This window comes from Engraulis encrasicolus, chromosome 22 (genome assembly GCF_034702125.1).
Source record: "Engraulis encrasicolus isolate BLACKSEA-1 chromosome 22, IST_EnEncr_1.0, whole genome shotgun sequence".
NCBI classification, from domain to species: Eukaryota; Metazoa; Chordata; class Actinopteri; order Clupeiformes; family Engraulidae; genus Engraulis; species Engraulis encrasicolus.
In genome coordinates, this window is record NC_085878.1 from 15,153,240 (window position 1) to 15,177,654 (window position 24,415).

Genomic DNA, 24,415 nt, shown 5'->3' on the forward strand with positions numbered 1-24,415 from the left:
TCTCCCTCTCTCGCTCGCTCTCTCTCTCTCTCTCTCTCTCTCTCTCTCTCTCTCTCTCTCTCTCTCTCTCTCTCTCTCTCTCTCTCTCTCTCTCTACTCCTCCTTTCCGAGTCGGCGGATGTTTCTCTTTTTGCCGCACTCCTATCCGCCGGCAGGAAGCGAGTGATGTATTCACTGTTGCGGTGGAGGGAGGCTGCTGCACTATCTTGATGTTTTTTAATGTATGTATACAGTTCTAACAGTAGGCCTTTGAACCCGGCAGATTAAGAGGCAGCAGCTGAGGTCAGAGCAAGTTGGTGGCGGGTGTTTTTTAAAGTGGTAGAGCTGCTTTCCTCTCTCTTCTTATCTCTACCTTCACTTGCTCTCTCTCTCTCTCTCTCTCTCTCTCTCTCTCTCTCTCTCTCTCTTTCTCTCTCTCTCTGCCTTTCTTTTCTTTTTGGCCTCCCTTGCCGCGCTTTCATCTCTCCTTCTCGTCCTTCTCCTCTGAGCCGTGTACAGACGGCCGTGACACGGCATCCTGTGGGCTCTTCCTGTCCCTGAACCTTCATTTCCTGTTTGCCTGCTCTCCCTGGGCACTCGCTCTCCGCTTGCTCTCTCGCCTCGCGCACTCCCCTGTCTAGCGGCCTGCACCTCGCCCTCTCTCTCTCATACTCACACACACACACACACACACACACACACACACACACACACACACACACACACACACACACACACACACACACACACACACACACACACACACACACACACACCGACACCGCACTGCTCTCCCTGTTCAGCGTGTCACACACACACACACACTGTACGCAACATCTCTCCCCCATTCTTACTCGCACACGCATAAGCGCCCACATGCGTACACACACACACACACACACACACACACACACACACACACACACACACACACACACACACACACACACACACACACAGTCCTTCATTGTGGCATTTGCTCATTTTCACGGGGCACAAATGTTATCAAGGGACAGGACTGTCCCGGTCCGTCATCCAGTCTACCATTTTCTTATAAGACCTTGAGATGAGATAGGCCTCGGAACATAGAGTGCGAGTGTGCAATCCCTCGCTCCCTCTCTCCGTCTCTCTCTCTCGCTCTCTCTCTCTCCCTCTCTCTCCCTCTCTCCGTCTCTCTCTCTCGCTCTCTCTCTCTCCCTCTCTCTGTGGTATCGGCCTAAGAACAAAGACGGTCTAGGAGCGGTTCTCCAGGCTGACTGGCCAAGGGAAGTCACCCCCACCCACCCCACTCTAACCCCTCTCCCCTGTCCTGCTCACGCCTTCTCCCACTGCAGGCCGGGCCCCCACCCAAGAGCTTGACCCAGATTCAGACGCTCTTCTTTACCCAAGGAGGCCCACACCACGCTTACAAACAAACACACACACACACACAAACACACACACACACAGCACACACACACACACACACACACACACACACACACACACACACACACACACACACACACACACACACACACACACACATATCACGCTCATAGACACAAACATACACGCACGGACAACACACACACACACATGCACACAATACACACATGCACACAATACACACATGCATACATGCACACAGGCTATTCACTGAGCTACTCCCACTAGCCTTACGCACACTATGTAATAAGAAATGCCGGCTGAGAGTTACTAGACAATGTGAAAGTCAGACACAGTAAACAAGTGAGGTTTTGCATACATTAGCAAAGGCCCTCACTGATCTACCGCCACAGTCTGTGTGTGTGTGTGTGTGTGAGAGTTTGTGCGTGTCATTAGTGGACGTGCGTGCGTGCATGTCCACTAATCACATGCAACCACTTGCCTTCATGCCACCTATACCACCCCCCACCACCCCAAAAGCTGTTGTTCACTGAGCATTTAAGGCCCCCCAGTGTCTGCAGAAGTGGTGTGTGTGTGTGTGTGTGTGTGTGTGTGTGTGTGTGTGTGTGTGTGTGTGTGTGTGTGTGTGTGTGTGTGTGTGTGTGTGTGTGTGTGTGTGTGTGTGTGTGTGTGTGTGTGTGTGTGTGTGTGTGTGTGTGTGTGTGTGTGTGTGTGTGTGTTTGAGTGTGTGTGTGTGTGTGTGTGTGTGTGTTTGAGTGTGCACATCGAAGTGTGTGTGCCTAAGTGTCTATTTTCAAGCCAGTTTGAAAGTGTGGGGCCTGCTCAGGATAGTCCTTGTAGGTATCCTCTCATGTCTCTCTTTTAAGCAGAGGTGATGGTATTAGCCTATAGCTGTTAAAATCCCCCGTGTGTGGGTCTTGCCCGTTCACACATATCTCAACAAAGCTGACGTAGCACTTCCTCAGACCATGTTTATATTGGCAGAATGAATTTCAAACTGCCTGTGAGCTCTGATTTTGCAGCATACACATGATGTTCATATGGTTGGCATTGTTGGTGTGCAACAGGTTGATCCATATCCTGTGAGTTTTGTTTACTCAACATGAGTCCTTTGCTTTACTCTACTGAAAGGGACACTGTGTGAGATTTTTAGTTGTTTATTTCCAGAATTCATGCTGCCCATTCACTAATGTTACCTTTTTCATGAATACTTACCACCAGCATCAAATTCTAAGTATTCATTATGTCTGGAAAAATTGCACTTTTCATACATGAAAAGGGGGATCTTCTCCATGGTCCGCCATTTTGAATTTCCAAAAATAGCCTTGTTTAGCTGCAAAAATGACTGTACTTGGACCATACTAGAAAATATCTGTGTAATAAGTACAGATATTTCATGTAAAGATCAAATTAAGCAATAGGCAGCCCAATTTCAATAAGCAGCATAGTTGCAGTAACTTACCTTTTTTGACCATTTCCTGCACAGTGTCCCTTTAATAGAATTCTACTTTAGTAGGCCATTCCATCTCTTTAGCGTCACAGCCACAGTGGCTTAGCTTGGTGACTACGTCTGCTGTCATCTTGTGGGCAGGAAGCTTGGTGACCTGGCAGTGGCACAATAGGCTGTTAAAAATGCCCACATGGTAAGCAGAGTGAGCTCACCCAATGGAGTCCTCTCATTGGAGGAGAATGTAGTGCGGTAACCACTTTGAATGTGTCTGGCCTAACCTCCTACACTACTATGTTGCTTGTCGGCTTTTTCCCATCAGCATGGTGTCGTCATCACCGCTCTGCAAGCTGTACTGCTCTGAATGTTTTGCCTTTGACACGCCATTCAGGTCAGGGGGAGGGAGAAAACTGGCCCTCCTCAATCTTGGGAAACTGTTGTGGAGGTTAACCTTTCTGTGTTACCAAGACAGTTCACAGGCAGCCAGCCTCTCCACAAAACCACATGACCTACTCAGACTAACCAATAGAATAACTCCTTATTTAAGTGTGTGTGTGCTGTGTGTGTCTTCTCTGCGTGTGTGTCAAGTTTCTTGGTTCTTTGTCAGTTGGCGTGACGGTGTGTCTTCTCTCTCTCTGTGTGTGTGTGTGTGTGTGTGTGTGTGTGTGTGTGTCTTCAGTGTGTGTGTGTCTTCAGTGTGTGTGTGTCTTCAGTGTGTGTGTGTCTTCAGTGTGTGTGTGTCTTCAGTGTGTGTGTGTCTTCAGTGTGTGTCTTCAGTGTGTGTCTTCAGTGTGTGTCTTCTGTGTGTGTCTTCTGTGTGTGTGTGTGTGTCTTCTGTGTGTGTGTGTGTCTTCTGTGTGCATGTTTGTGCAAAAGTATGCATGGTATCTGGCCTCGAGTTTGGATCTTGGGAGCTGCAGAAATCCACAGAGGCCTTGTTTAGTCACATTAGACAGGACCCACAGAGCGCCCTCACTAGTATACACCACATGTCCTCTGAAGGCCAGACAAACAAATTCCTAAAAGTTGCATTATGTAGCATAATAACAATAATAATATAATTACCCCAATCTTCTGCTGTTTTCTGGTGCTGCGTTGCTGTACTTAAAAACCCTGAGAACGGGGCATGCAGTGGGATCGCCACAGAGTTTTGGTTTCCTGAGCTTAGCTTGTTCTCTGTGAGTAAGTGCATCTCTCAGGGGCTGTGTTTGCCGTTCCCCTTGCCTCCTGTTGTTTATTCAGCGCCGCGTGTTGTTCGCTATGGAATCTGGAATTTAATGTGGAGGCCGGGACGGGAGAGCTCTGATGTCCTTGCCTTCCATAATTAATTAGAAGCCCTGGTGAGCTGCCTTCTGCGGGCCTCTCTCTCTCTCTCTCCCCCTCTCTCTCTCGTTCTCACTCTCTCTCTCTCCCCCTCTCTCTCTCGTTCTCGCTCTCTCTCTCTCGTTCTCGCTCTCTCTCTCTCTCGTTCTCGCTCTCTCTCTCTCTCTCCGTCTCTCTCTCGCTCTCTTTCTCTCTCTCTTTCACTCTCTCTCTCTCTCTCTCTCTCTCTCTCTCTCTCTCTCTCTCTCTGGTTTATGGGAAACTGTTGTGCTGTGTTGCGTTGCGTTGTGTTGTGTTGTGTGCCCTGGCATTTCCAGTGCCCAGTGTCTTAATTGCATCCCTTGTAATCCTCGTGGAATGCCACGCAGACGTTGGCCTGCTGTTTTGCTGCTTTGGGCCTTGTTTTTCTTTTTTCCTCTTTTTTGGATTTAATTTACAGACTGGACACAAACACAGACAAAGGGCTGTCACACACACGCACATTATATGACTGCTGAAGACACTTACTGTTTTCACCCATCATACAGTTGCCTAACAAAACCTGCTATGTCATGTTTCCCATCCACGTTGCCTCGAATCATATTAGCAAAGCTAGGCTGCAACAATAGGTTTTCCATTGGTTGACCAGGACGGTGTTTCTTACCCGGTGTGCGTTTCTCGACAACACAGTTGCTAACTGGTTAGCAATGATGCTTTTGAGAAACTGGGTTCAGGCTTTATTTCATAGGCTCTGGCACAGGTGAGGCACTGACATAGTGGTGGTAGGGATGCACGATTAAGGCAAAGATGGTCATCATGATTATCGGGGTCAAAATTATAAATCACATGAATAAACAACTGAATTTTGTGCAGTATGTTATTAAAAATCAAATATGAAATATAACCAATATTGTATAAGGGATGAATAAAATAAAACTGAATTGTAATAGCTGTGTAAAACACAATAAGATGAGGCTTAGGTGGGCCCACAGATTTTTGGCCATAAATACAAGACTGTCAACATGTTCTGGCTTTAAGGATGCCAGAAGGCAGGTCAATGTTTTCCCCCCGGTGCACTCCCAATTAAATCGTCATGGCCACAATTAATAATAGCCAAAATCACCATTTTTGATTCATTTCAATTAATTGTGCAGCCCTGCATAATGGCACAAAAATGGCAACAGTAGCACCCTATTCTTTTCTCCAAGCCCTCCAAAGCAATTACTTCTTTATGAAACACGGGCACAGCTGTGCCTAAGATGTTGCTATTTATTACAGGATTAGTGTATACTTGTATCTTGACATAGGGGCTAACATCCTTTTCTCATATAGGAATTTCCTGTTTAAAAGCACTGTCGTTCACCATTGCCATGTGTGTAGCAGCGTTCTTGATTAGTTTTTGCTGTGTGTGCCGTGCTGTGTATGTTTCTGTGATGTGAAAATGCCGGAACCGGCGCACACATGCATGCATGGCCCATACCTAGGCCAACACAACACGGCACAAGACAAGTCTGCCAGCAGTTTGATGGCGAGCCAGCGCAGCCTTGCAAAGGAACTGAGCCCCTCATTAGTGTCAACAAGGGTGGATGTTTGCGGAATCGGGAAAGGTTTTCTAGATGGTACCGATTAGACGAGCAGAGGCCCTAAAGCGTCTCCTTACTCATTACAGAAGGTTCTGCTCTCTCTCTCTCTCTCTCTCTCTCTCTCTGTATGTTTTCGTTCATGCACCCCCCCTTTCTTATTTCAAAGGCCTTGGAAAAGCTAGCTTGGCGATTTTTAGCCCTCGCCACTTCCACCGCGCCTGAGAACAGTCTGAAGAATGTGTCCATAAGATGTATGTGTACGTGTGTGTGTGTCTGTGTGTGTAGGGTGGGGGGGAGCGTATCAACCATAAGTACTTGCAGATGTTAGTGAGAGTTCATCAGCTCCACGGATGAGGTAGGGGAAAAAACGGTCCCTAGAAAGCGTTGGGAGCGAACCGGAAGCCAAATTTCGACATGTTTCCTCATGCCATAAATTAAGCTTTGTGACCTTGAGCAAATTGCTATGTTGAAAGAGTAACGGCCTTAGCCGTGCTACCGAGTCGAGTCCCTTCCTATGATTAGAAAGCATGTTGCCGTCACGGCTGCTTGAGATTGTATTGGTGTGGACGTGCTTACAATTGCCCAGGAGAGAAATCTTTTTGAAAGAAAGAGAGAGAAAGAAAGAAAGAAAGAAAGAACACGCGCACAGCAGCAGTGTCAGTTGTTGTAGCTCTGAATTGTTTGTGGCGCGCCAAGCTCTATTTTGGTCTGACATTCATTTCTGTAATTGTCTCCTCCATCCCTCCCTCCCTCTCTCTCTGCTCCCCCATGGCTTTATAGATATGTGCGTGCATGTGTGTGTGTACGTGTCTGTCAGTCAGTCTGTGGTGGGGGGGTATAGCTGGGTGTTGGAAGGATATGCTAATGCTCTGCCGCTGAAAATACTTGATGGGCGTGCCTGCGAAGAACAGCTGCTTTTGTCCCGAGCCTCGCCAGTGTAGTGACCTTGCCTCTGCTCTGCTCTGCCACGCTGAAATGGAACACCAGCCATTTTGTAATCGCTGTCCCTCTGCCAAGGCACACCCTCAGTGGCAACACACACACAGACACTCCCTCTCTTTTTTAAATCTCTCTCTCTCCTTTTAACTCTCCCTCTATCTTTCCTTCTCACTCTCCCTCTCTCTCTTTCAACCACTCTCTCTTACTCACTCCCTCTCTGTCGCTCTTCTGCATCCTCTCTCTCTCTTCCTCTCCCTTGCATCCTCTCACTCTTCCCCTCTTTCTCCTGCGTCCTCTCTCTCTCTTCCTCTCTCCCTCTCTTTCTCTGTGTCTCTCTTACTCACACATACATACACACACACACACACCAGTGCTTGACACTAACTTTTTCGCTTACCAGCCATTTTGGCTAGTGGTTTTCCTGACTCACTAGCCATTGGGCCTTTTCACTAGCCACAATTTTCTTAGCCATCATAGCAGCTTTAATTAATTATATAATAGGCTGTAGGCCCTAATAATGTAATGTAGGCTAATATGATATAATATAGGCCTAATATAATATAATATAATATAATATAATATAATATAATATAATATAGGGCAATTAGAATTGTTAGGCCTATTAACTGGTCCATGCATGCATGCTATGCAAAGAACAGATTTACTGATCTGAGGAATGGCATAGCCTATAGTAGCCTATATTTAGGCTACCATGCAGAAACACCAAGCACAGTGTTGTGGAAGGGCACAAATGTAAGCTACACGAGAGCAAAATATTTTCGTCTTTAATCTGGAGGGACTTCTTCATATCATATAGGCCTATCTGTGGAGGTCGCCGTCCAAATTCATGCGCAAAGTAGATAGCCTAAAGTCATTGCCAAGTTGACCGGTCCTCGGACATGGATGTGGAATAACACCTCTTCTGGAATATTTGCTTATAAAAGTATCCACTAGAAAGCACACACAGATGCGGTAACTAGCCTACAGAAGGGGCTACGACTTCCTTTCATTCCGTTTAATAGTGAGTTGTAAAATACAAACGGGCGAGACGGGCACCTGCGAAGGGACATGCAATGGGATGCTTTTGTGCAGTCTGGAAGGCTACTACTGCGCGTTTTTTTAAGAACGGTTTGACAGTCGGGAACAACAGCACAAGAAACATGGAGGAATATTAAGGTATGAAGACACAGGCAAACCAGAAAATAATTTAAACCAAACATTATTAATGCCGCATGTGTCCTTGTCTTATCACTGCGCTAATGAGACTTTCACAAGAGTAAGACAGACTGACATGTTTTCCTCTCGCTTTGGTCATTTTAATGACCACTACTACTAAGTAGGCTATTGTAGTAATGACAGATCGCAAAACAGGTCAGTTGAGATGAACTTCTCTACTTTATTTTCACGTGAAGGTTTCCAGTGACATTTCGAAGCGCACGCTGATGTCTCGGTAGCTCGCTGTCACTCCTCTTCGCAAGACTAGCTCTAGGCCTATCAGATTCCTGGCTTGCGTGAGACACAGGTGACACGTGACACAGGTGCTTCATGGGTATTGTAGGCTCGCGAAATCGCATTGTATTGCTTTTGTAGCAAAGACGGTCCGAAGAAAAAAACTACAAAATGCGGTGCCTCATCATTCAGAATAGTAACGGACCCGCCAAAATGGCTAGTGAACCTTCGGTATCTACTAGCCAACGCCGACTTTCACCCGCATTTGGCTACCTGGCGTGTGTTAGTGTTAAGCCCTGACACACACACACACACACACACACACACACACACACACACACACACACACACACACACCAAATGCAGACAGGCAAATCAGCTCAGCGACATGCGGTGGCCACCCGTCCCCTGTGGTGCTTCTGGGTAATGCCACACTGTGTTTTCCGTGTGTGTGTGTGTGTGTCTGCGTGCGTGCGCGCATTTTCCCAGTGTGTGTGTGTGTACTGGTGGGGCAGGCAGGACAGGAGGGAGACTGAGGGGAATTCACCTGGGAGTTCTGGGTTTCACTTGACCTTCAAAAATGTCTAGAGACCGCAAACAGCTCCGCTCAGTCACGCAAGCACACACACAAATGACATGCGCGCACGCACACGCACACACACACACACACACACACACACACACACACACACACACACACACACACACACACACACACACACACACACACACACACACATAAGCACACATAAGCACACACGCACAAAGACACACAAGTTGCACAAAGTCTTGAAAGGAAAGACGGCAAGTGAAAAAGGTCACGTACCTCTGACATTTAGTTAGTAGGTGAGATCCTGGAGCTTGGGAACTCCTGGATGAATTTTAACTGCAAGTAAACGGGTTTTAAGTAAATGGGCAGTGATCCATACCTGTTGTATGCACTGCTGATTGTGTGCCTGTGTGTACGTGTGTGTTTTATGTCCCTGTGTTCTTGAAATGCATCACATTTTAACATATCCATTCTTCTCTCTCTCTCTGTTTCTCTCGCTCCTCCCCTCCTCTCTCTCTCTCTCTCTCTCTCTCTCTCTCTCTCTCTCTCTCTCTCTCTCTCTCCTACAGAAAAGCAAGGTCCGGAGCGGAAGCGCATCAAAAAGGAGCCCACCAACACCAGGAAGCCCAGTCTGCCCTTTGGGATGGGCAAGCCAGGGATGCGGGTCGGGTACCCCCTCTCCGAGCGGCAGCAGGTGGCCCTGCTCATGCAGATGACTGCCGAGGAGTCCGTCAACAGTCCAGGTGCGTGTTTGTCATGAGCGCCACGTCCCTGGAGACGGCCACTGAGGGAGGTTGGCAAGGAGATTGAGATGGGGATGAAGAGAGGGGACACAGAGCATGTGTGTGTGTGTGTGTGTGAGCGAGACCAGGATGCTCCACAAACAGTGAAAAGATAAGATAAACTTGTATTAGTACCCAAAGGTAGATTTTGATAAACGGTCAAGTGATCTCCACTCAAAACATTTAAAACATTTAGGACACATACTGCATACAAGCATTCTACACTGAACATTTAGACGATACCAAAAGTGGTGCCTCCTATTAAAAAGACTTGCTGTCACATAAAATGAAAAGGATTAACAATGATAGTAGATTGATAATTAAAGGAAAGATGGAGAAAAAGAGATTGGATGAACAGAGTAAGACGGCACTCGTGTGCGTGAATGAGAAGAGGATGATCAACAAACTGTGGAAGGGCCAGAGAGAGAAGAGAAGAGAGGAGGGGACCGGCACTCGATGCCTGTTTGCTACTCCATATGGTGCCTCATCCGATGCCTCCATTCCACACCAATCAGCCCTCTCCGTTTAACCCTGAACCATGCACAGCTTCATTAAAAACACAATTTTGTGCAAGATGGCTCTCATCAGTTCTCATTACATCACCCGAATGGACTCTCTGCCTTTAATCCCTCCTTGTTGTTGTTGTCGGTGTGCCAGGCTTGTAAAACACAGGCCTTAAGGAATGCAAAACGCATTCAGCACTGGCGGCTGTTATTGCACAAAAGAAAATCTCCATGTTGGGTTTCTTAATTGGTTTGCACTGTTTCACAATGTCTGTGTCGGAGGGCATTAGGGAAATGAAAGTTTGCAAGCCCGGAGTTGCATTAGTGTTGAAAGCATCTAATGGTACAATCTGGCGTGTTTGTCCGAAACCGCAGAATATCCGGGGCTTAGGCGCGCTGTGTTTATTTCTTATCTCAAGAATGCATTCTGCTATTAGATTACTCTGATTTAGCATTTCCTGTTACAGTACTGGGTACCGTAGGGCCATAACAAAAAGCGGGATTGGATTGAACAAAGGGACAAAAACCACAGTCACTGTTATGATTTGCAGGGTTAAATCTAAACTCTGGGGTAGAGAGGGTGGAAAAAAAGCTGAACGCTGCAGAATGGAAAATACCGTCTGGCGAGTCATGTTTGTAGTAGCCAACCGAAACTAGGGGTGGGAGAGGTAGGGGGTGGGGCACTTCTGTTGACACCCGGAGCACTAAGCGCAGATTAAAGTCAAGTTTCACATTGCCGTTTGGCCATTGACCTACAAACTCAATATTGTAAATGTGACTAAGGATCTGGTTTAATCTATGAAATGTGATGGGACTAGTAGCACAGGCCCTGATTGTGCTGGAGCTTGCGTCCTTCTGTTTATGGGTTGATCAATACTGCCCCCCTCTGGTCGTACTGGATAGGTCCCCTCTTGTAGTGTTTTCATTAATGTGTACGATTGCCCACAGAAATGCTGGCGAGTTAGTGTTTTTTTTTTTTAAATGCTCCTTTTTCTGTCTCCTCCCCTGCTAGACACCACACCAAAGCACCAGTCGCAGTCGAGTGGGGGCCAGAAGGGAACGCCAAACTCTGCCTCTAAAACCAAAGACAAAGTGAACAAGAGGAATGAGCGGGGCGAGACGCGGCTGCACCGGGCGGCGATACGAGGGGAGGCGCGCCGCATCAAGGAGCTCATCAAGGAGGGCGCTGACGTGAATGTAAAAGACTTTGCAGGTGAGAGCAGCCTCAGCGCACCTCATTAGCAACATGAATCTCTCTCTGGTATACACACACATACACACCCTGGCTTTAATCCAATATGATCTCACAGAATTCTGTGAAATGAACACAGAGTATTTTGACACAAAACCTGTGACAGTTTTACGGAAGTACTTTCTATGATATACTCACGGAAGTACTTTCTATGATATACCCACAGAAGTACTTTCTATGATATACCCACAGAAGTACTTTCTGTGTATATAGTATGGCTCACAGAATTTAGAACAGCAAAAAAAACAAAAAAAAAACAAAAAAACAAACAGGCGATTAGTTAGTAGTTTAGTTGGTTGCCAGTACTGTGGAGAAAATGTAGAGTAATCCAAATCAGCACTGTAACAGAACTCTGAATGCAGAATGTGACTTCTGCACCCATAATAATGTAAGGCACTCATATTTTTCTGTCTTACTGTGGGCTAATATCTTGTGGGGTGTTACTCCTACTGGCATTTCCGGACATTTGTATGTTGCTGGTTTTGTACTCTTTTGTAAGGCGTCTACAAATTGTTAAGTCATGCAAGTTCATGTAAATGGTGATGGATGACAATGAAGTAGCTAATTATGAAGTTTGTATGTTAAAGTGGCTAACCTGCCATCCATATCAATTTGTTTTGTATGGACTCATGCTATTGTGTGGTGTTTTGCAGGATGGACTGCACTGCATGAAGCGTGCAACAGGGGCTACTATGAAGTGGCCAAGCAGCTGCTGGCAGCCGGCGCAGAAGTCAACACAAAGGGTGGCGACGACGACACCCCTCTGCATGATGCATCCAACAACGGGCACTTCAAAGTATGCACTCCTCTCTGTCTTTCCTAATCCTAAAACCATCCAAACCTTAATAGTACCATATCACGAAAGGGTACCCACAAAGAAATGCATTCAGTTTATTATTGTTTAATTAAAATATAATCTTTGGGTATTTTACAGGTGGTAAAGTTGCTGTTGCGATACGGAGGTGACCCTTGTCAAAGCAACAGGAAAGGAGAGACGCCACTGAAGGTGGCCAACTCCCCAACCATGCTCAATCTGTTGCTGGGAAAAGGCACTTACACCTCCAGTGAGAGCTCCTCAGGTGTGTATTACTAGATTTTCTGCCTTCTCCATGTTGTTGTAGTATTCATGGTCTTTTATGACTCCATGTGTTGTATTTATGTTGCATTTAATGACATACAGTAAAGTGTAGTAATGGTTCCTCTTTCTGCTTGTGCCGATGAGTCACATTTCACTGAAGGTTCATTCGAAACTTTATTTTCTTGTGTGCAGAATCCTCGGAGGAAGAAGACGCCCCCTCGTTCGCCCCATCCAGCTCAGTCGATGGCAATAACACGGACTCAGAATTCGAGAAAGGCCTGAAGCTGAAAGGGAAGAACGTCGATCCTCCCAAGTTCGCGCCCACACCCATCAAGGACGAATACGAGTTTGACGAGGACGACGAGGAGGAACGCGTGCCGCCTGTCGACGACAAGCACCTGCTCAAGAAGGACTTCCGCAAGGACCCAGTCACTCCTAAGGCCAACAGCTTCATCTCCATACCCAAGATGGAGGTCAAAACCTATTCCAAAACGAACTCGCTAACACCAAAGAAGCCTGCGCGTCGCATCATGTCGGACAGCAACAGCTCAGACGAGGACGACCGCACTTTGTGTTTCACCCCCACGCCCACTCAGCGGCAGACCACACCGGCCACCAACGCCAAAGGCCGGGACTCTGCTGCTCTCAGCTCCAAGCAGCAGCAGAAGGAAAAGAGCAAAGTCAAAAAGAAGAGAAAGAAGGAGACCAAGAGTAACGCCAGCAAGGAGGTGCGGTTTGGCAAGGTGAACGACAAGTTCTGTACCTCAGATTCAGAGATTGGAGAGTTGGAGAGCGAGGACGACAAGGGCTCTCTGCAGAGCTCGAACTGTGTAAAGGACTCAAATGCCCTGAGCCTTAAAGAGTCGTCCGTTTTCAGCTCCTCCTCTTCCTCCTCACACGGGAGCTTAAGTTCACAGAAGTTGACACAGTCGCTAGCCGAGCAGCATCCGAAGCAGTGGAGGATTGACGGCTGGAAGACCGTGTCATCACCAGCATGGTCTGATGTCAGTTCACTCTCAGACTCAGTCAGAGAAAGGCTCTCAAGTGTGTCTGATTACTCCTCTGGAGACTCTAGTGTGGAGTCTGTCAAACAGGTGAAAAAGAAAGCCCCGGACAGTAAAAAGAAAAATAATGCCAGTTCGGTAGACAAGAAGAGCTCAGACTTTTACAAGACCTCCACGACAGATGGAGCAGTCTCAAAAACAGACAAAGATGGGAAAGTATTAAAGAAGCATAAAGTTAAACACAAACATAAAAACAAGGAGAAGGAGAAAGCTCCCAGTCTTGTCTTAAATCAAGACATGAACGAAAAGTTTGTCAAGAGTTTTTCTTTTGACTTTGATGATTCTTCTCGGCAAAAATCACTCATTGTTGAGTCAGAGCCTGCGTCTGAAAACAAGGTTAAGCTTTCAAAACATGACAAAGACCATTTTAAGAAAGAGGATCGGTTGTCCAAGGGTAAATCTGAGGACAAGGAGTGGGCAGGCAAAGAGGTACAGAGGGTCAATAAAGAAGAGAAATCTAAGAAGACTAAGGAGTCGACCAAGGAGAAGGCTGGCAAAGAGGAACGGGAGAAGGTGGTCAAATCAGAAAAGGACAGGGGAATCAAGGAGAAAGAAAAGCCCAAGGAAGACAAACAGAAAGCTCACAAAGATGAGAAAAAGAAAAAATCCAAGGATAAGTCCTCCAAACCTGACAAGAAAATTGAACTGAAAGAAGAGAAACATTTTAAACCTGAGAAGGAAAAAATCTCCAAGGATGAGAAAGAGAAAGCAAAGAAAGACAAGGTGGTGAAGGAGGAGCCAGACTATGATGAGTATGATATCAAAAATCATTTTTTAGAGGACTCCAAGCTCAGCCCTTCAGACGATCCCCACGATCGGTGGCAGTCAGACCTTTCCTGCGATTCACTTTATGCAGATGGGGATGACAGCTGGGACACTCCAGTCAAGGAAAGCAAGGAGTATAAGGCAAACAGTGCTGTCAAACTAACTGTGGAAACAGTAAAAGAGGAAAGCAGAGATCGCAAGAAGGAGAACAAGGTTAAGGACAAGAAGTCAGATCACGGGGACAAACGTGTAGAGAAAGAACCCACAACCAAGAAGAAAGAGAAAGAGGCTGTTGAAAAAGTCAGTGAAAAGAAAAAGGACTGGGCTGATAAACAGAAACTGAACTCCAGCTACTCTGAAAAAGAAAAGAAGCGAAAGGAGTCCACAGAAGCTGTCAAAGAAAGAAAAGAAAAGGATTCTGTCGACACCAATAGAGACAGAAAAGACCTTTATGAATTCTCAAAGGAGAGGAAAGACTCCAAAGTTAAAGTGGAATCTATGAGAGATGAGTATGGAGGAGAAACATTTTTCAAAGACAAATCTGAGAGTGAAACCACTGGCAAATCCGAACTCAGGGAGAGAAACCACTCTGGGAAGGAGAAGAAAGGTGACGGTGCTGAGAAGAAGGAAAAATCAAAAGCAGATAAACATAAGGACAAGCCAAAAGAAAGGAGCCAAGACCAGGAAAAAGAGAAGGCTGATAGAAGTTCTACAGAAAAGATCCTTAAGGACAAGGACACTGACAGAAGCTCCAAGGAAAAGAAGGAGGGTGTTAAAGACAAACACAAAGACTCCCATAATAAAGAAAAAGAACGCAAAGTGCCATCAGATCAGAGCAAAGACAAAAAAGACAAGGCAGTGCAGGAAAAACATACTGACCGCGACAAGGAGTTTCTAGAGCTGAAAAAGGAGGAGAGGAAACCTGAGAAGAAAGAGAAAACGTGGTTTAAAATTGAGGACATCTTTACGGATGAAAGTGAAGACGATGATGATAACTACAACGGAGGAGTGGCAAAACTCAGTGACTCCCTTGGCCTGTCAGACTCCCACCGAAAAGACTCAACACCTGACTTGGATGAGTTAGACCATTTCCAGTCAGAAAAGCTTAGGAAATACTCTGCAGAGCTGAAGCAGCACTCCATAGATAAACAGAAAGACAAGGAGCATAAAGAAAAGAAGAAGGACAAGGCCTCATTTGATGCTGGGAAAGAAAGAAAGGGGTCTTTGGAAAAACACAATAAAGACAAGAAGGACAAGGAACCAACAGACACAAAACATAAAGATCGCAAGGACAGAATATCAGTAGACTCAAATCAGGACAAGAAAAACAAGCAAAAACTTGCAGACAAAAGAGAAGTGAGTGAGGAGAAGAGCAAAAATAAATACAAAGACAAGCAAGACCACCTGAAAGACCGCAAACCGTCCAAAGGGAGTGGGGAGAATGAGAAATCCTTATTGGAGAAGCTTGAGGAGGAGGCCATGAATGATTACAAAGATGACTCCAATGACAAAAACAGCGAGATTTCATCTGACAGCTTCACAGACAGAGGCCACGAGCCAGTAGCCAGCAGTTTGTATGACTCATCCACCATCAGCTCTCTTGACATCACAGAGGAAAGGAGAGACTCCCTGTCCATTACCAACCCTCAGGACAAATTCAGAGAAAAAGAAAGGCACCGACACTCCTCCTCCTCTTCTTCGAAAAAGAGTCATGAAAAAGAGAAAGACAAAATCAAGAAAGAAAGGACAGAAAAGAGAGACAAACCTGAGGAAATCAGAGAAAGCTATGGCCGCAGAGAAAGCTTACCTTATGAGAAAGAGCCAATGCCACTGGAAGCAGATCCTTACACCTTCCCATTTGGCCCTAAGGCAGACGGAGAAGACGAATTTGACAAAACCTTGGAGTTTGAAAAGGAGATGTCGAAAAAGGCTGATAAAGACAAGGCAAGCAGCATAATCACCAGTGACAAAGGCAAAGACAAAAAGAAAAAGGAGAAGCATAAGGAGAAAGTGAAGGAGGAAAAACACAAATGGGCTGATACATTTGGGTCATTCAGACACTCCAAGGAAGATTTAAAATCTGCAGTTAAGGAGAGCCCTCAGGTGACGAGTGTGAAGGAGAAGACTAAAGAGGATAGTCCTAAATATGACCCCAAAAGCAAAGAACGACACAGGGACATCTTGGATAAAGACAACAGAGTTGACTATAGCAAGACAAAGGTCAAAGAGGAGAATGACAAACTCACTCCTGTGTCCAAAGATGCTGGTCGAAAAGACACTCGTCCTCGTGAGAAATTACTGGTTGATGGAGATCTCAGGATGACAAGCTTTGGAAAAATGCTCAGCTTAAAAGATCAAGAAGTGGAAGAGCGTCATAAGAAACACAAAGAGAAGATGAAACAAATGGATAAACTCAGACATAAATCAGGTGATTTCAAGTTCAAGGAGAAAAGCAAAACGAGTGAAGAAGTGAAGAAAAATCGCAGTGACCTGTCCTCTAAAAAGTCAAGCTCTCTAGAATCTACATTGAAAGAGAAAAAGAAGGATGTTGGTCTTCCGACTCAAATGATGTCACCTGATAGAAAGTCGCAACCGTTGGATTGTCAAAACTCCAAGGACTGGCTTGCTGGCCATCAGATGAGCGAAAATCTTCCCGCCTCTCCACGGCCTGACCAGAACAGGCCAACTGGAGTCCCCACACCCACATCAGTGATCTCTTGCCCCAGTTATGAGGAGGTCATGCAGACTCCACGCACTCCGTCTTGCAGTACTGAGGATTATCCTGAGATTGTCTTTGAAGACCCCTCTATGAATGCCTGCTCACCATCATTCTTTGACAGATATTCAAATCCCTCTCACAACTACCAAGAAACCACGTGCATCACGCCAGCTAAAAACCTTCAGCTTCCGCTGGTTAGCCGGCCTGCATCTGGTGAGGTTAGGAGACCTTTGGAAGAGGAGTTTAAGGCAGAGGCAGACAAATTCCCCAGGTCGCATTGTGTCTCTGCACCTTCAGAATACGAATCTGCGTCATATCCATCTGAAGACAAGCTTGACAAACTCTGTTCTTCTCCTCCTTATTTCTCTTCTCCCATTGAAATGCTCTCTCCACGCCCTGACCCCTCCCAGCACCTGCCGGACAGATCCACATCAAATGCTTGTGCTGATGAAGAGCACCCTACAGACAACATATACAGTAACTTCCTTCCAAAGCCCTCGACGCCAGTCCACAGGCCGGAACCTCAAGAACCGTGCCTAGACATCGCTGCCCCACCAACGCCTGCTCCTGCAGCTCTGCCCTCAATGGACATCGATGACCTCTCAGAGCCTCCTCAGGTCGAGCCCCGGCTAGTGCCCTCAGACCCAGTCAGCGTGAGCGATTTCCTGCCCCCGGTGGTAGAGGATCCGGAGGTGGAGGATGAGGATGAAGACGATGAGGAAGACAATGAGGAGGAAGAGGAGGAGGAGGAGGATGACGTAGAGGACGACCCAGAAGATGTTGCAGATGGCGAGCAGCAGGCTGCGGAAAAGACCATTCAACCCAGAGATGATCCGAGGCCATTTTCTCCCGAAATTGCTGATACTCTGAAAAAGAGCTGGCCTGAATCGCCAGACAGGAAAGATGTGGAGATGATTCCAATAACTCCTCCACACCAACCCATAGGCATTACAGAGAACCCCTGTGATGAAACATTAAGCTGGAACTCAGTGGTTGGATTGAAATCTCCTCATCCATCCTATGCTGAAGTCGAAGCAGCCGTGTCAAAGATCAGCAGTCCATTCCACCACTCAGACTCTGAGCTCCCGCATATTCCTGTCCATTCATCTGTGGCATCACCATTTTCACCTGCATTCTCTGGAGGCTACTGCTCACCGCGTGATGCTGAGCCTGAGTATGAACCTCCAAAGGTGGAGGAAGAGGAGGAGGAGGCGGCGGAGGAGGAAGAGGAAGAAGAACAACAACAACAAGAAGAAGAAGAAGAGGAGGAGGAGGAGGAGGAAGAGGAGGAGCAGCAGCAGCTCCCAGACCTCCCATCGCCCAAAAGATCGGTGCCAGAGTCCGTGGAGCCTGAAACAAATTATATGGCATCGTCCTCCACACCACACAACGAGCCCTTCTTTCCTGAATGCAAACCCAGGATGGAGGAAGAGCAGCATCCAGCAGAGCCACCACCTCAGTGTGTGGTGCATGAAAACAGACAGGAGGCTCTTGGCTACCCTGCTGAGGAGGAGAACCTGACACCCGCTGTCAGTCATGAGCCTGTGGTGCCCTGGGCAGATCCATTCTCCTCTGCGGAGGACATAGATGACCTGTTCTCTCTCCCAGAACTTCCATTCCAAGACAAGGGAATGGTGGAACCTCCGATGCCCGAGCGTGTGCCGACGCCAGCAGAACATCCCCATCCAGTAAATGCACTGAAGCCAGACAGAGCTATGGAGACCAGAGAGGAGGAGCCTGAGCTGATGGAAGTGGACTTGCCGGTACTGGCCAAGCCACCATGCTCGCCATTTATAGCTCCACCCGAGACTCCTCAGGAGCCCGTGTTCACTCAACGTCAGTCCGAATACCCCTCTGCAATGGATCTGGAGCCTGAGCACTTGCAGGAAGACGACATGAAAGAGGTACCCAATGAACAATCTGTCCCTTTCACTGAGCGGCCGGTCTGCGATGCTGCTGTGCTGTTTCCCCCTCAAGTTCAGGAAAATGAGCAGAATTATGGACAGAAAGAAGCGTCCCCTGAGATATCCCTCTCTCCTACTGTATCTAGTTTAGAGCTCCAACCTGAACAGAGAAGTGTCACGCCTACTTTGATCATGAATGCATCTAGTAGTTCTCCCCACTCTACCTTGGTCACTGCAGCAGTGACTACCTCTTGTACAGTACAGGTGACAGAGATCGCAGACACTTCCTCCAAACTGACTTTATCTGTGATGGCAACATCTGAGGTTTCCACCAAGAAGGTGGAGGAGATTGCACCAAGAATGACTCGCACCCAAGCCCGTGCCCAGTTGCTCGCCAGCCAGAACAAGCAGCACAGCACGACGACTCCCAGCCCTGTAACCGTGGCGTCAACATCCACTGCTGCCACCTCCATCACTACAGTGGGTGTCCTCACCACCACTCAGACCACGTTGGCCTCCCCCTTGCCTGCAGAGAAAGAGAAAGAGACAGTGGTTAGTGTCCCGCAACCAACACCACCTCCACCGCCACCACCACAGATCGTCGCTCCTGCCCCTCCTCCTCCTGTTGTCATTAACAAAACCAAGGGACGTCCCACAGAAGACGAGGAGTCCCAGGTCACGCACCCACGGAGAAAGAAGTTCCCCAAGTCGGGCCAGCAGCCCGTGCAGGTGCAGCTGGTGAACACGGCCATGCAGCAGACGCGCGAGATGATCCAGCAGACGCTGGCGGTCATCGTGAACGCCATCAAGCTGGACGACATCGAGCCATACCACAGCGATCGCTCCAACCCCTACTTTGATTACCTTCAAATCCGCAAGAAGATCGAGGAGAAGCGGAAGATCCTCTGCTACATCACACCTCAGGCCCCGCAATGCTACGCCGAGTATGTCACCTACACCGGCTCCTACCTGCTGGATGGAAAGCCCCTGAGCAAGCTTCACATCCCTGTGGTGAGAACTCATAACTTTTATTCTTTCCATCTTCTGTTCATCTCTTTATACAAGTGCAACTTTCCTCACCCTGTGAGCGAAAGATACGGTGGCTTATTAATTGACAAGACCCTACTGTGTTTTTTTTTCCCTTCTTCTCTGCTCCTCAGATTGCTCCGCCCCCATCTCTGACTGAGCCCCTGAAGGAGCTCTTCAGACAGCAGGAGGCTGTGAGAGGGAAGCTGAGACTGCAGCACAGTATAGAGCGGGTAAGCTCTTTCCCCCTGTTCCCCTCTCTCTCTCTCTCGCGCACTCTCACTCTCGCTCTCGCTCTCCCTGCTCTCTTAACCCCAGCCCTATCCAACCGCCACCCACCCCCAGCTTCTGAAGTCAGTCTGTTAGTGCGTGGGCTTTGATCACACAGCTCAAAACCTTTGATGAATGATCAAAGTTGCACCGTAATAGAAAAGCAATGTAACTGCAATATGCATTCCCACTGCCTGGTAAGCGTATCGCGGCACAATCAACACTACCATTTCATCTCTCAACTAATTTTCTTCTGCTGGATCTTGCGAGACCTTGATAATGTTTTTTTTTTTTTCATCCTTCCAAACTTCTCAAAGATGTTCATCTTTTTTTATTACAGCCTCTACAAAGTGTGCTGTTTGAGATTTTGAGGTGCAGATGACTTGTATTCACCTTTCATTTCATCTTTTTTATTTTTCGCAGGAGAAGCTGATAGTGTCCTGTGAACAGGAGGTGTTGAGAGTCCATTGCAGAGCAGCCAGAACAATAGCCAATCAAGCAGTCCCATTCAGTGCTTGTACCATGCTGCTGGACTCTGAGGTGTACAACATGCCATCTGAAAGCCAGGTAAGCCTAAAATCAGAAGCTATAGTTTCAGCATCCTCATACACTAAAGACTTGCAATGGTTTCAACTAAGCACATACAGCTCCAGGCCTTTTTATTAGAATACCATGGAAAAAGTTGATTTATTTCCATAATTCCATCAATAATGTTAAACTGTCATGGATTGTAGATTCATGGCCCAGTTTTTTAACTATTCCAATCATTATTTTTTTTCTTTTTATATACGTTGGCCTTCCAGCTCAAAAAACCCATGAATTGGGGAATTCGCATTATTAGAATATTGTTATAAAATCACTTTTTTCTTCATCAAAATTCGGGTCACATTAAATCAGTTGAAATGTGGTACTTTCTACATAACATGCAATGGTCAATACTTGGTTAGGACATTCTCTGTCTTCATAATGGCCATGATGCGTTTAACATTGAAGTCAATGGCAAAAACAGTGCATGGGAGTTATGGAAGCCCAGATATCCTTGATGCTTTGCTGTCAGCTGTTCTTGTTTGTTGACCTGGTACCCCACACTTCACTCTTCAATATACCCTGTAGACTTCAATTCCACGTTTTGGCGCTAACTCACCAGTTTAATTCTAAATAACCAGAAATGGAACCCCTTTGAAAATGAATGGGGTTTTATTTCTGTTGAGTTAGAACTAAACTGGTGAGTTAACACCAAAACGTGGCGCGAAAATTTTCGGGTATATTGAAGAGGGAAGTGTGGGGAACCAGGTCAACAAACAAGAACAGCTGACAGCAAAGCATCAAGGATATCTGGGCTTCCATAACTCCCATGCACTGTTTTTGCCATTGACTTCAATGTTAAACTCATCATGGCCATTATGAAGACAGAGAATGTCCTAACCAAGTATTGACCATTGCATGTTATGTAGAAAGTACCAAATTTCAACTGATTTAATGTGACCCAAATTTTGATGAAGAATAAAGTGATTTTATAACAATATTCTAATAATGCGAATTCCCCAATTCATGGGTTTTTTGAGCTGGAAGGCCAACGTATATAAAAAGAAAAAAATTAATGATTGGAATAGTTAGAAAAACTGGGCCATGAATCTACAATCCATGACAGTTTAACATTATTGATGGAATTATGGAAATAAATCAACTTTTTCATGGTATTCTAATAAAAAGGCCTGGAGCTGTAGTTATAGGCTCAGCAACAGTATATCTATGCAAAATATCAGCTGACTACCTGAACATACTGAAAGACCAGGTTATTCCATCATGGATCTTTCCTGATGGTGCAACAAAATATTTGTATGACCCCTTTCTTGTTGGTGACTTTTTTTGTTTGGCCAGGCATTGTATTTGACAGAGCTCTCTTGCCTGTCTGCCCAGTGTTGACTGTTCAATTTTGTTTTCCTGTGATCACAGGGGGATGAAAACAAGTCGGTGAGAGATCGGTTCAATGCTCGTCAGTTTATATCCTGGATTCAAGATGTAGATGACAAATATGAACGCATGAAGGTAAGAGCTCACAGAAGTTAACATTTGTGACCTTCAAAACATCAGATTCCTTGTTGTGCTTGATCAAGGTGTAATAGACATGCATAATCTACCCTCTGCCTAGCATTTAATCTTCTGTTTAGATGTCTATTCCAAGAAGTTGGAGCAATAATAAACCTGGTTAAGTTATCCTACAAGAAGTGATAATAGATGTTATTTAGTAGATGTTATTTAGCTAAGAAAAACACGGTCTCCAGTTGCTTCCATTAGATGATTTACCACTACCTTAAGTTTAACTAAACCTGGTTTACTACTAAACCGGCCTTTTGGAATACCCTCCTGAACAGGTGTGTGTGTCTCCAGCATTGTTGTCTCCCAGATGAAATGCTAATGTTGTCTCTCTTCCTATCCAACACCCATCCCTCCCTCCCTCCCTCCACAGACGTGTTTGCTGATGCGACAGCAGCACGAGGCCGCCGCGCTCAACGCCGTGCAGAGGATGGAGTGGCAGCTCAAGGTGCAGGAGCTGGACCCTGCCGGACACAAGTCCCTGTGCGTCAACGAGGTCCCCTCCTTCTACGTGCCAATGGTGGACGTCAACGACGACTTTGTGCTGCTGCCGGCGTGACAGGAGAAGCAAATCCGCCCCGCAGTGTGCGTGCTGCGGCCTCTTTCAATCTTTCACCCTTTCATAGAAATACCAGACAGAACATATGGTAAGGGCTAGCTGGTTTGAAGTGGAGAATACTTTTCTTTGAAGAAAAAAAAGCAAAACCTATATATTATATAGTTAAAGATGAAAAAAGAACTTCCTATCGTTTTTTTTTCTTTACCACTGTTAAAGTGGGAAACATCTTTTTAACCGGGGGAAAAAAACACACAACTTGCACTTTCATCCTTCAAGTTTTTATGCTTTTTTGTTTGGGATGTAAGAAAGCAACGTGGCTTTGCTTTGAAGCGTACCCACCTCAGCCCCCCTCAGACCCGAGGAGCAAAATAAAGGGGAGTGGAGACAGAGGGACAGACAAAGTATTTTTCTTCAATTTTATTTTTTAAATACTTCAGAACTATTTGATGAGAAGGAAAAAAAATGATTGCAAGAGAGATGCCCTCCCCTCGCCCACCCAGTTGGCACAGTGGTGGACAAGGAACTTCAGGGCTAGCCAAGAAAAGGCTTAAAGGGGAGCAAAAAAAAACGGACAAGTCGGAGGTGCGGTGAGCAGTTTCTGTCAAGCTATCGAGAATATAACAAGACACAGACTCAAGAGGGCGCATTGGAGGCACCTTCAAGCTCTCCTTGCCCCCTTTTCTCTTCCTGGAGAGGACGAGCCTGTCCGGTGGACATGTATGCCCACCTGACGTGGCAGCACTCCAGGCTGTCCCAGATCCAGCCAGGGCTGCCTCGGAATACGCGCAGAGCCCAGCCCCCGGGGGCCTGCGTCTGCGCCTGGGCTGGGGACCGAGAGTCGAACACGACAGCATGCGCTGTGGAGGGGGGTGAGGGCCTTGCAACAGAGGCTTCAGTGTGGGCAGGAGGGGGCCATGGACGAAAGACTGGCTATAGCACGAAGGTATAGCCACCCAGCATGAGACCCAAAGAGCCCCCTGCAGCCCCCATCTACCCACCCACCAACACTCCCCTCCCACCCAACAGGAGAGGGCCGCCATCCGGGCCCTGCATGTGGGGGCAGCCCTCGGCCCCCAGGGGAGTCAACGTGAGCCCCAGCCCCTGTAATGCCTGCGCATAACCTGCAAACTGACTGCTTCAGGAGAAAAACGTCAACAAATGAGAAAAAAAAACATGACGAGGACAACACGTTATACAAAAAGAATGTTTTAAAAATCAAGAGGCAAAGACTTCTAAAAGAATGGTGTTTTAGTGGAGATTTTTTTTGTCTATTTCTTTACTTGGGCATTTCATTGTTTCTCTTTCTGAGGACGTGACTTGAAACACTACAGAGCCAACATTAGTTTAATGGAAAAAAATGAGAAAAAAAAAAAAAAAATTGTATTCCGTAAATGATGTACAGTTTTTATATTCGTTAACCAATGTATTCTCGCTGCCTTCTAGATAATTTATTTTGCCACACATTACTGCACAGTTGTAAATAAATATTGTACTGTAACATCACTCAGTTAAGTGTAAAAAAAATAAATGAATAAAAATTATCTTTGTATGTACAGTTCACTTTTGGGCAGCACTCCCCCCACCCCCACCCCGAGCATCCCTTCCATGGGCCAAAATGTGTACACATTGTCAGTATGTAAAAAAGACGCTTCAGTGTGTGGCCCCAAAGGTCCGGCCCAGGTCTGGCTGGAAGGTGGCCCTGGTTGGCAACAGAAGTCATTGTTATTGAGCTAACACCCCCTTCACTCTTTCCAATGG

At 46.5% G+C, this 24,415-nt stretch overlaps 1 protein-coding gene across 1 annotated transcript in view; it reads left to right on the forward strand.

The window, feature by feature from the left end:
* ankrd11 (ankyrin repeat domain 11) overlaps window positions 1–24,198 on the forward strand; it is a 144,080-nt gene extending 119,882 nt beyond the window's left edge. Inside the window, exons 5-13 of the mRNA XM_063188699.1 lie at window positions 9,208–9,381; window positions 10,936–11,136; window positions 11,829–11,971; window positions 12,110–12,254; window positions 12,446–19,716; window positions 19,866–19,964; window positions 20,425–20,568; window positions 21,958–22,050; window positions 22,472–24,198. Of these exons, the coding sequence (XP_063044769.1) occupies window positions 9,208–9,381; window positions 10,936–11,136; window positions 11,829–11,971; window positions 12,110–12,254; window positions 12,446–19,716; window positions 19,866–19,964; window positions 20,425–20,568; window positions 21,958–22,050; window positions 22,472–22,657 (8,456 nt within the window). The 3' untranslated portion in view covers window positions 22,658–24,198. The remainder of the gene's footprint in view (window positions 1–9,207; window positions 9,382–10,935; window positions 11,137–11,828; window positions 11,972–12,109; window positions 12,255–12,445; window positions 19,717–19,865; window positions 19,965–20,424; window positions 20,569–21,957; window positions 22,051–22,471) is intronic.
* The last annotated feature ends 217 nt before the right edge of the window (window positions 24,199–24,415 follow it).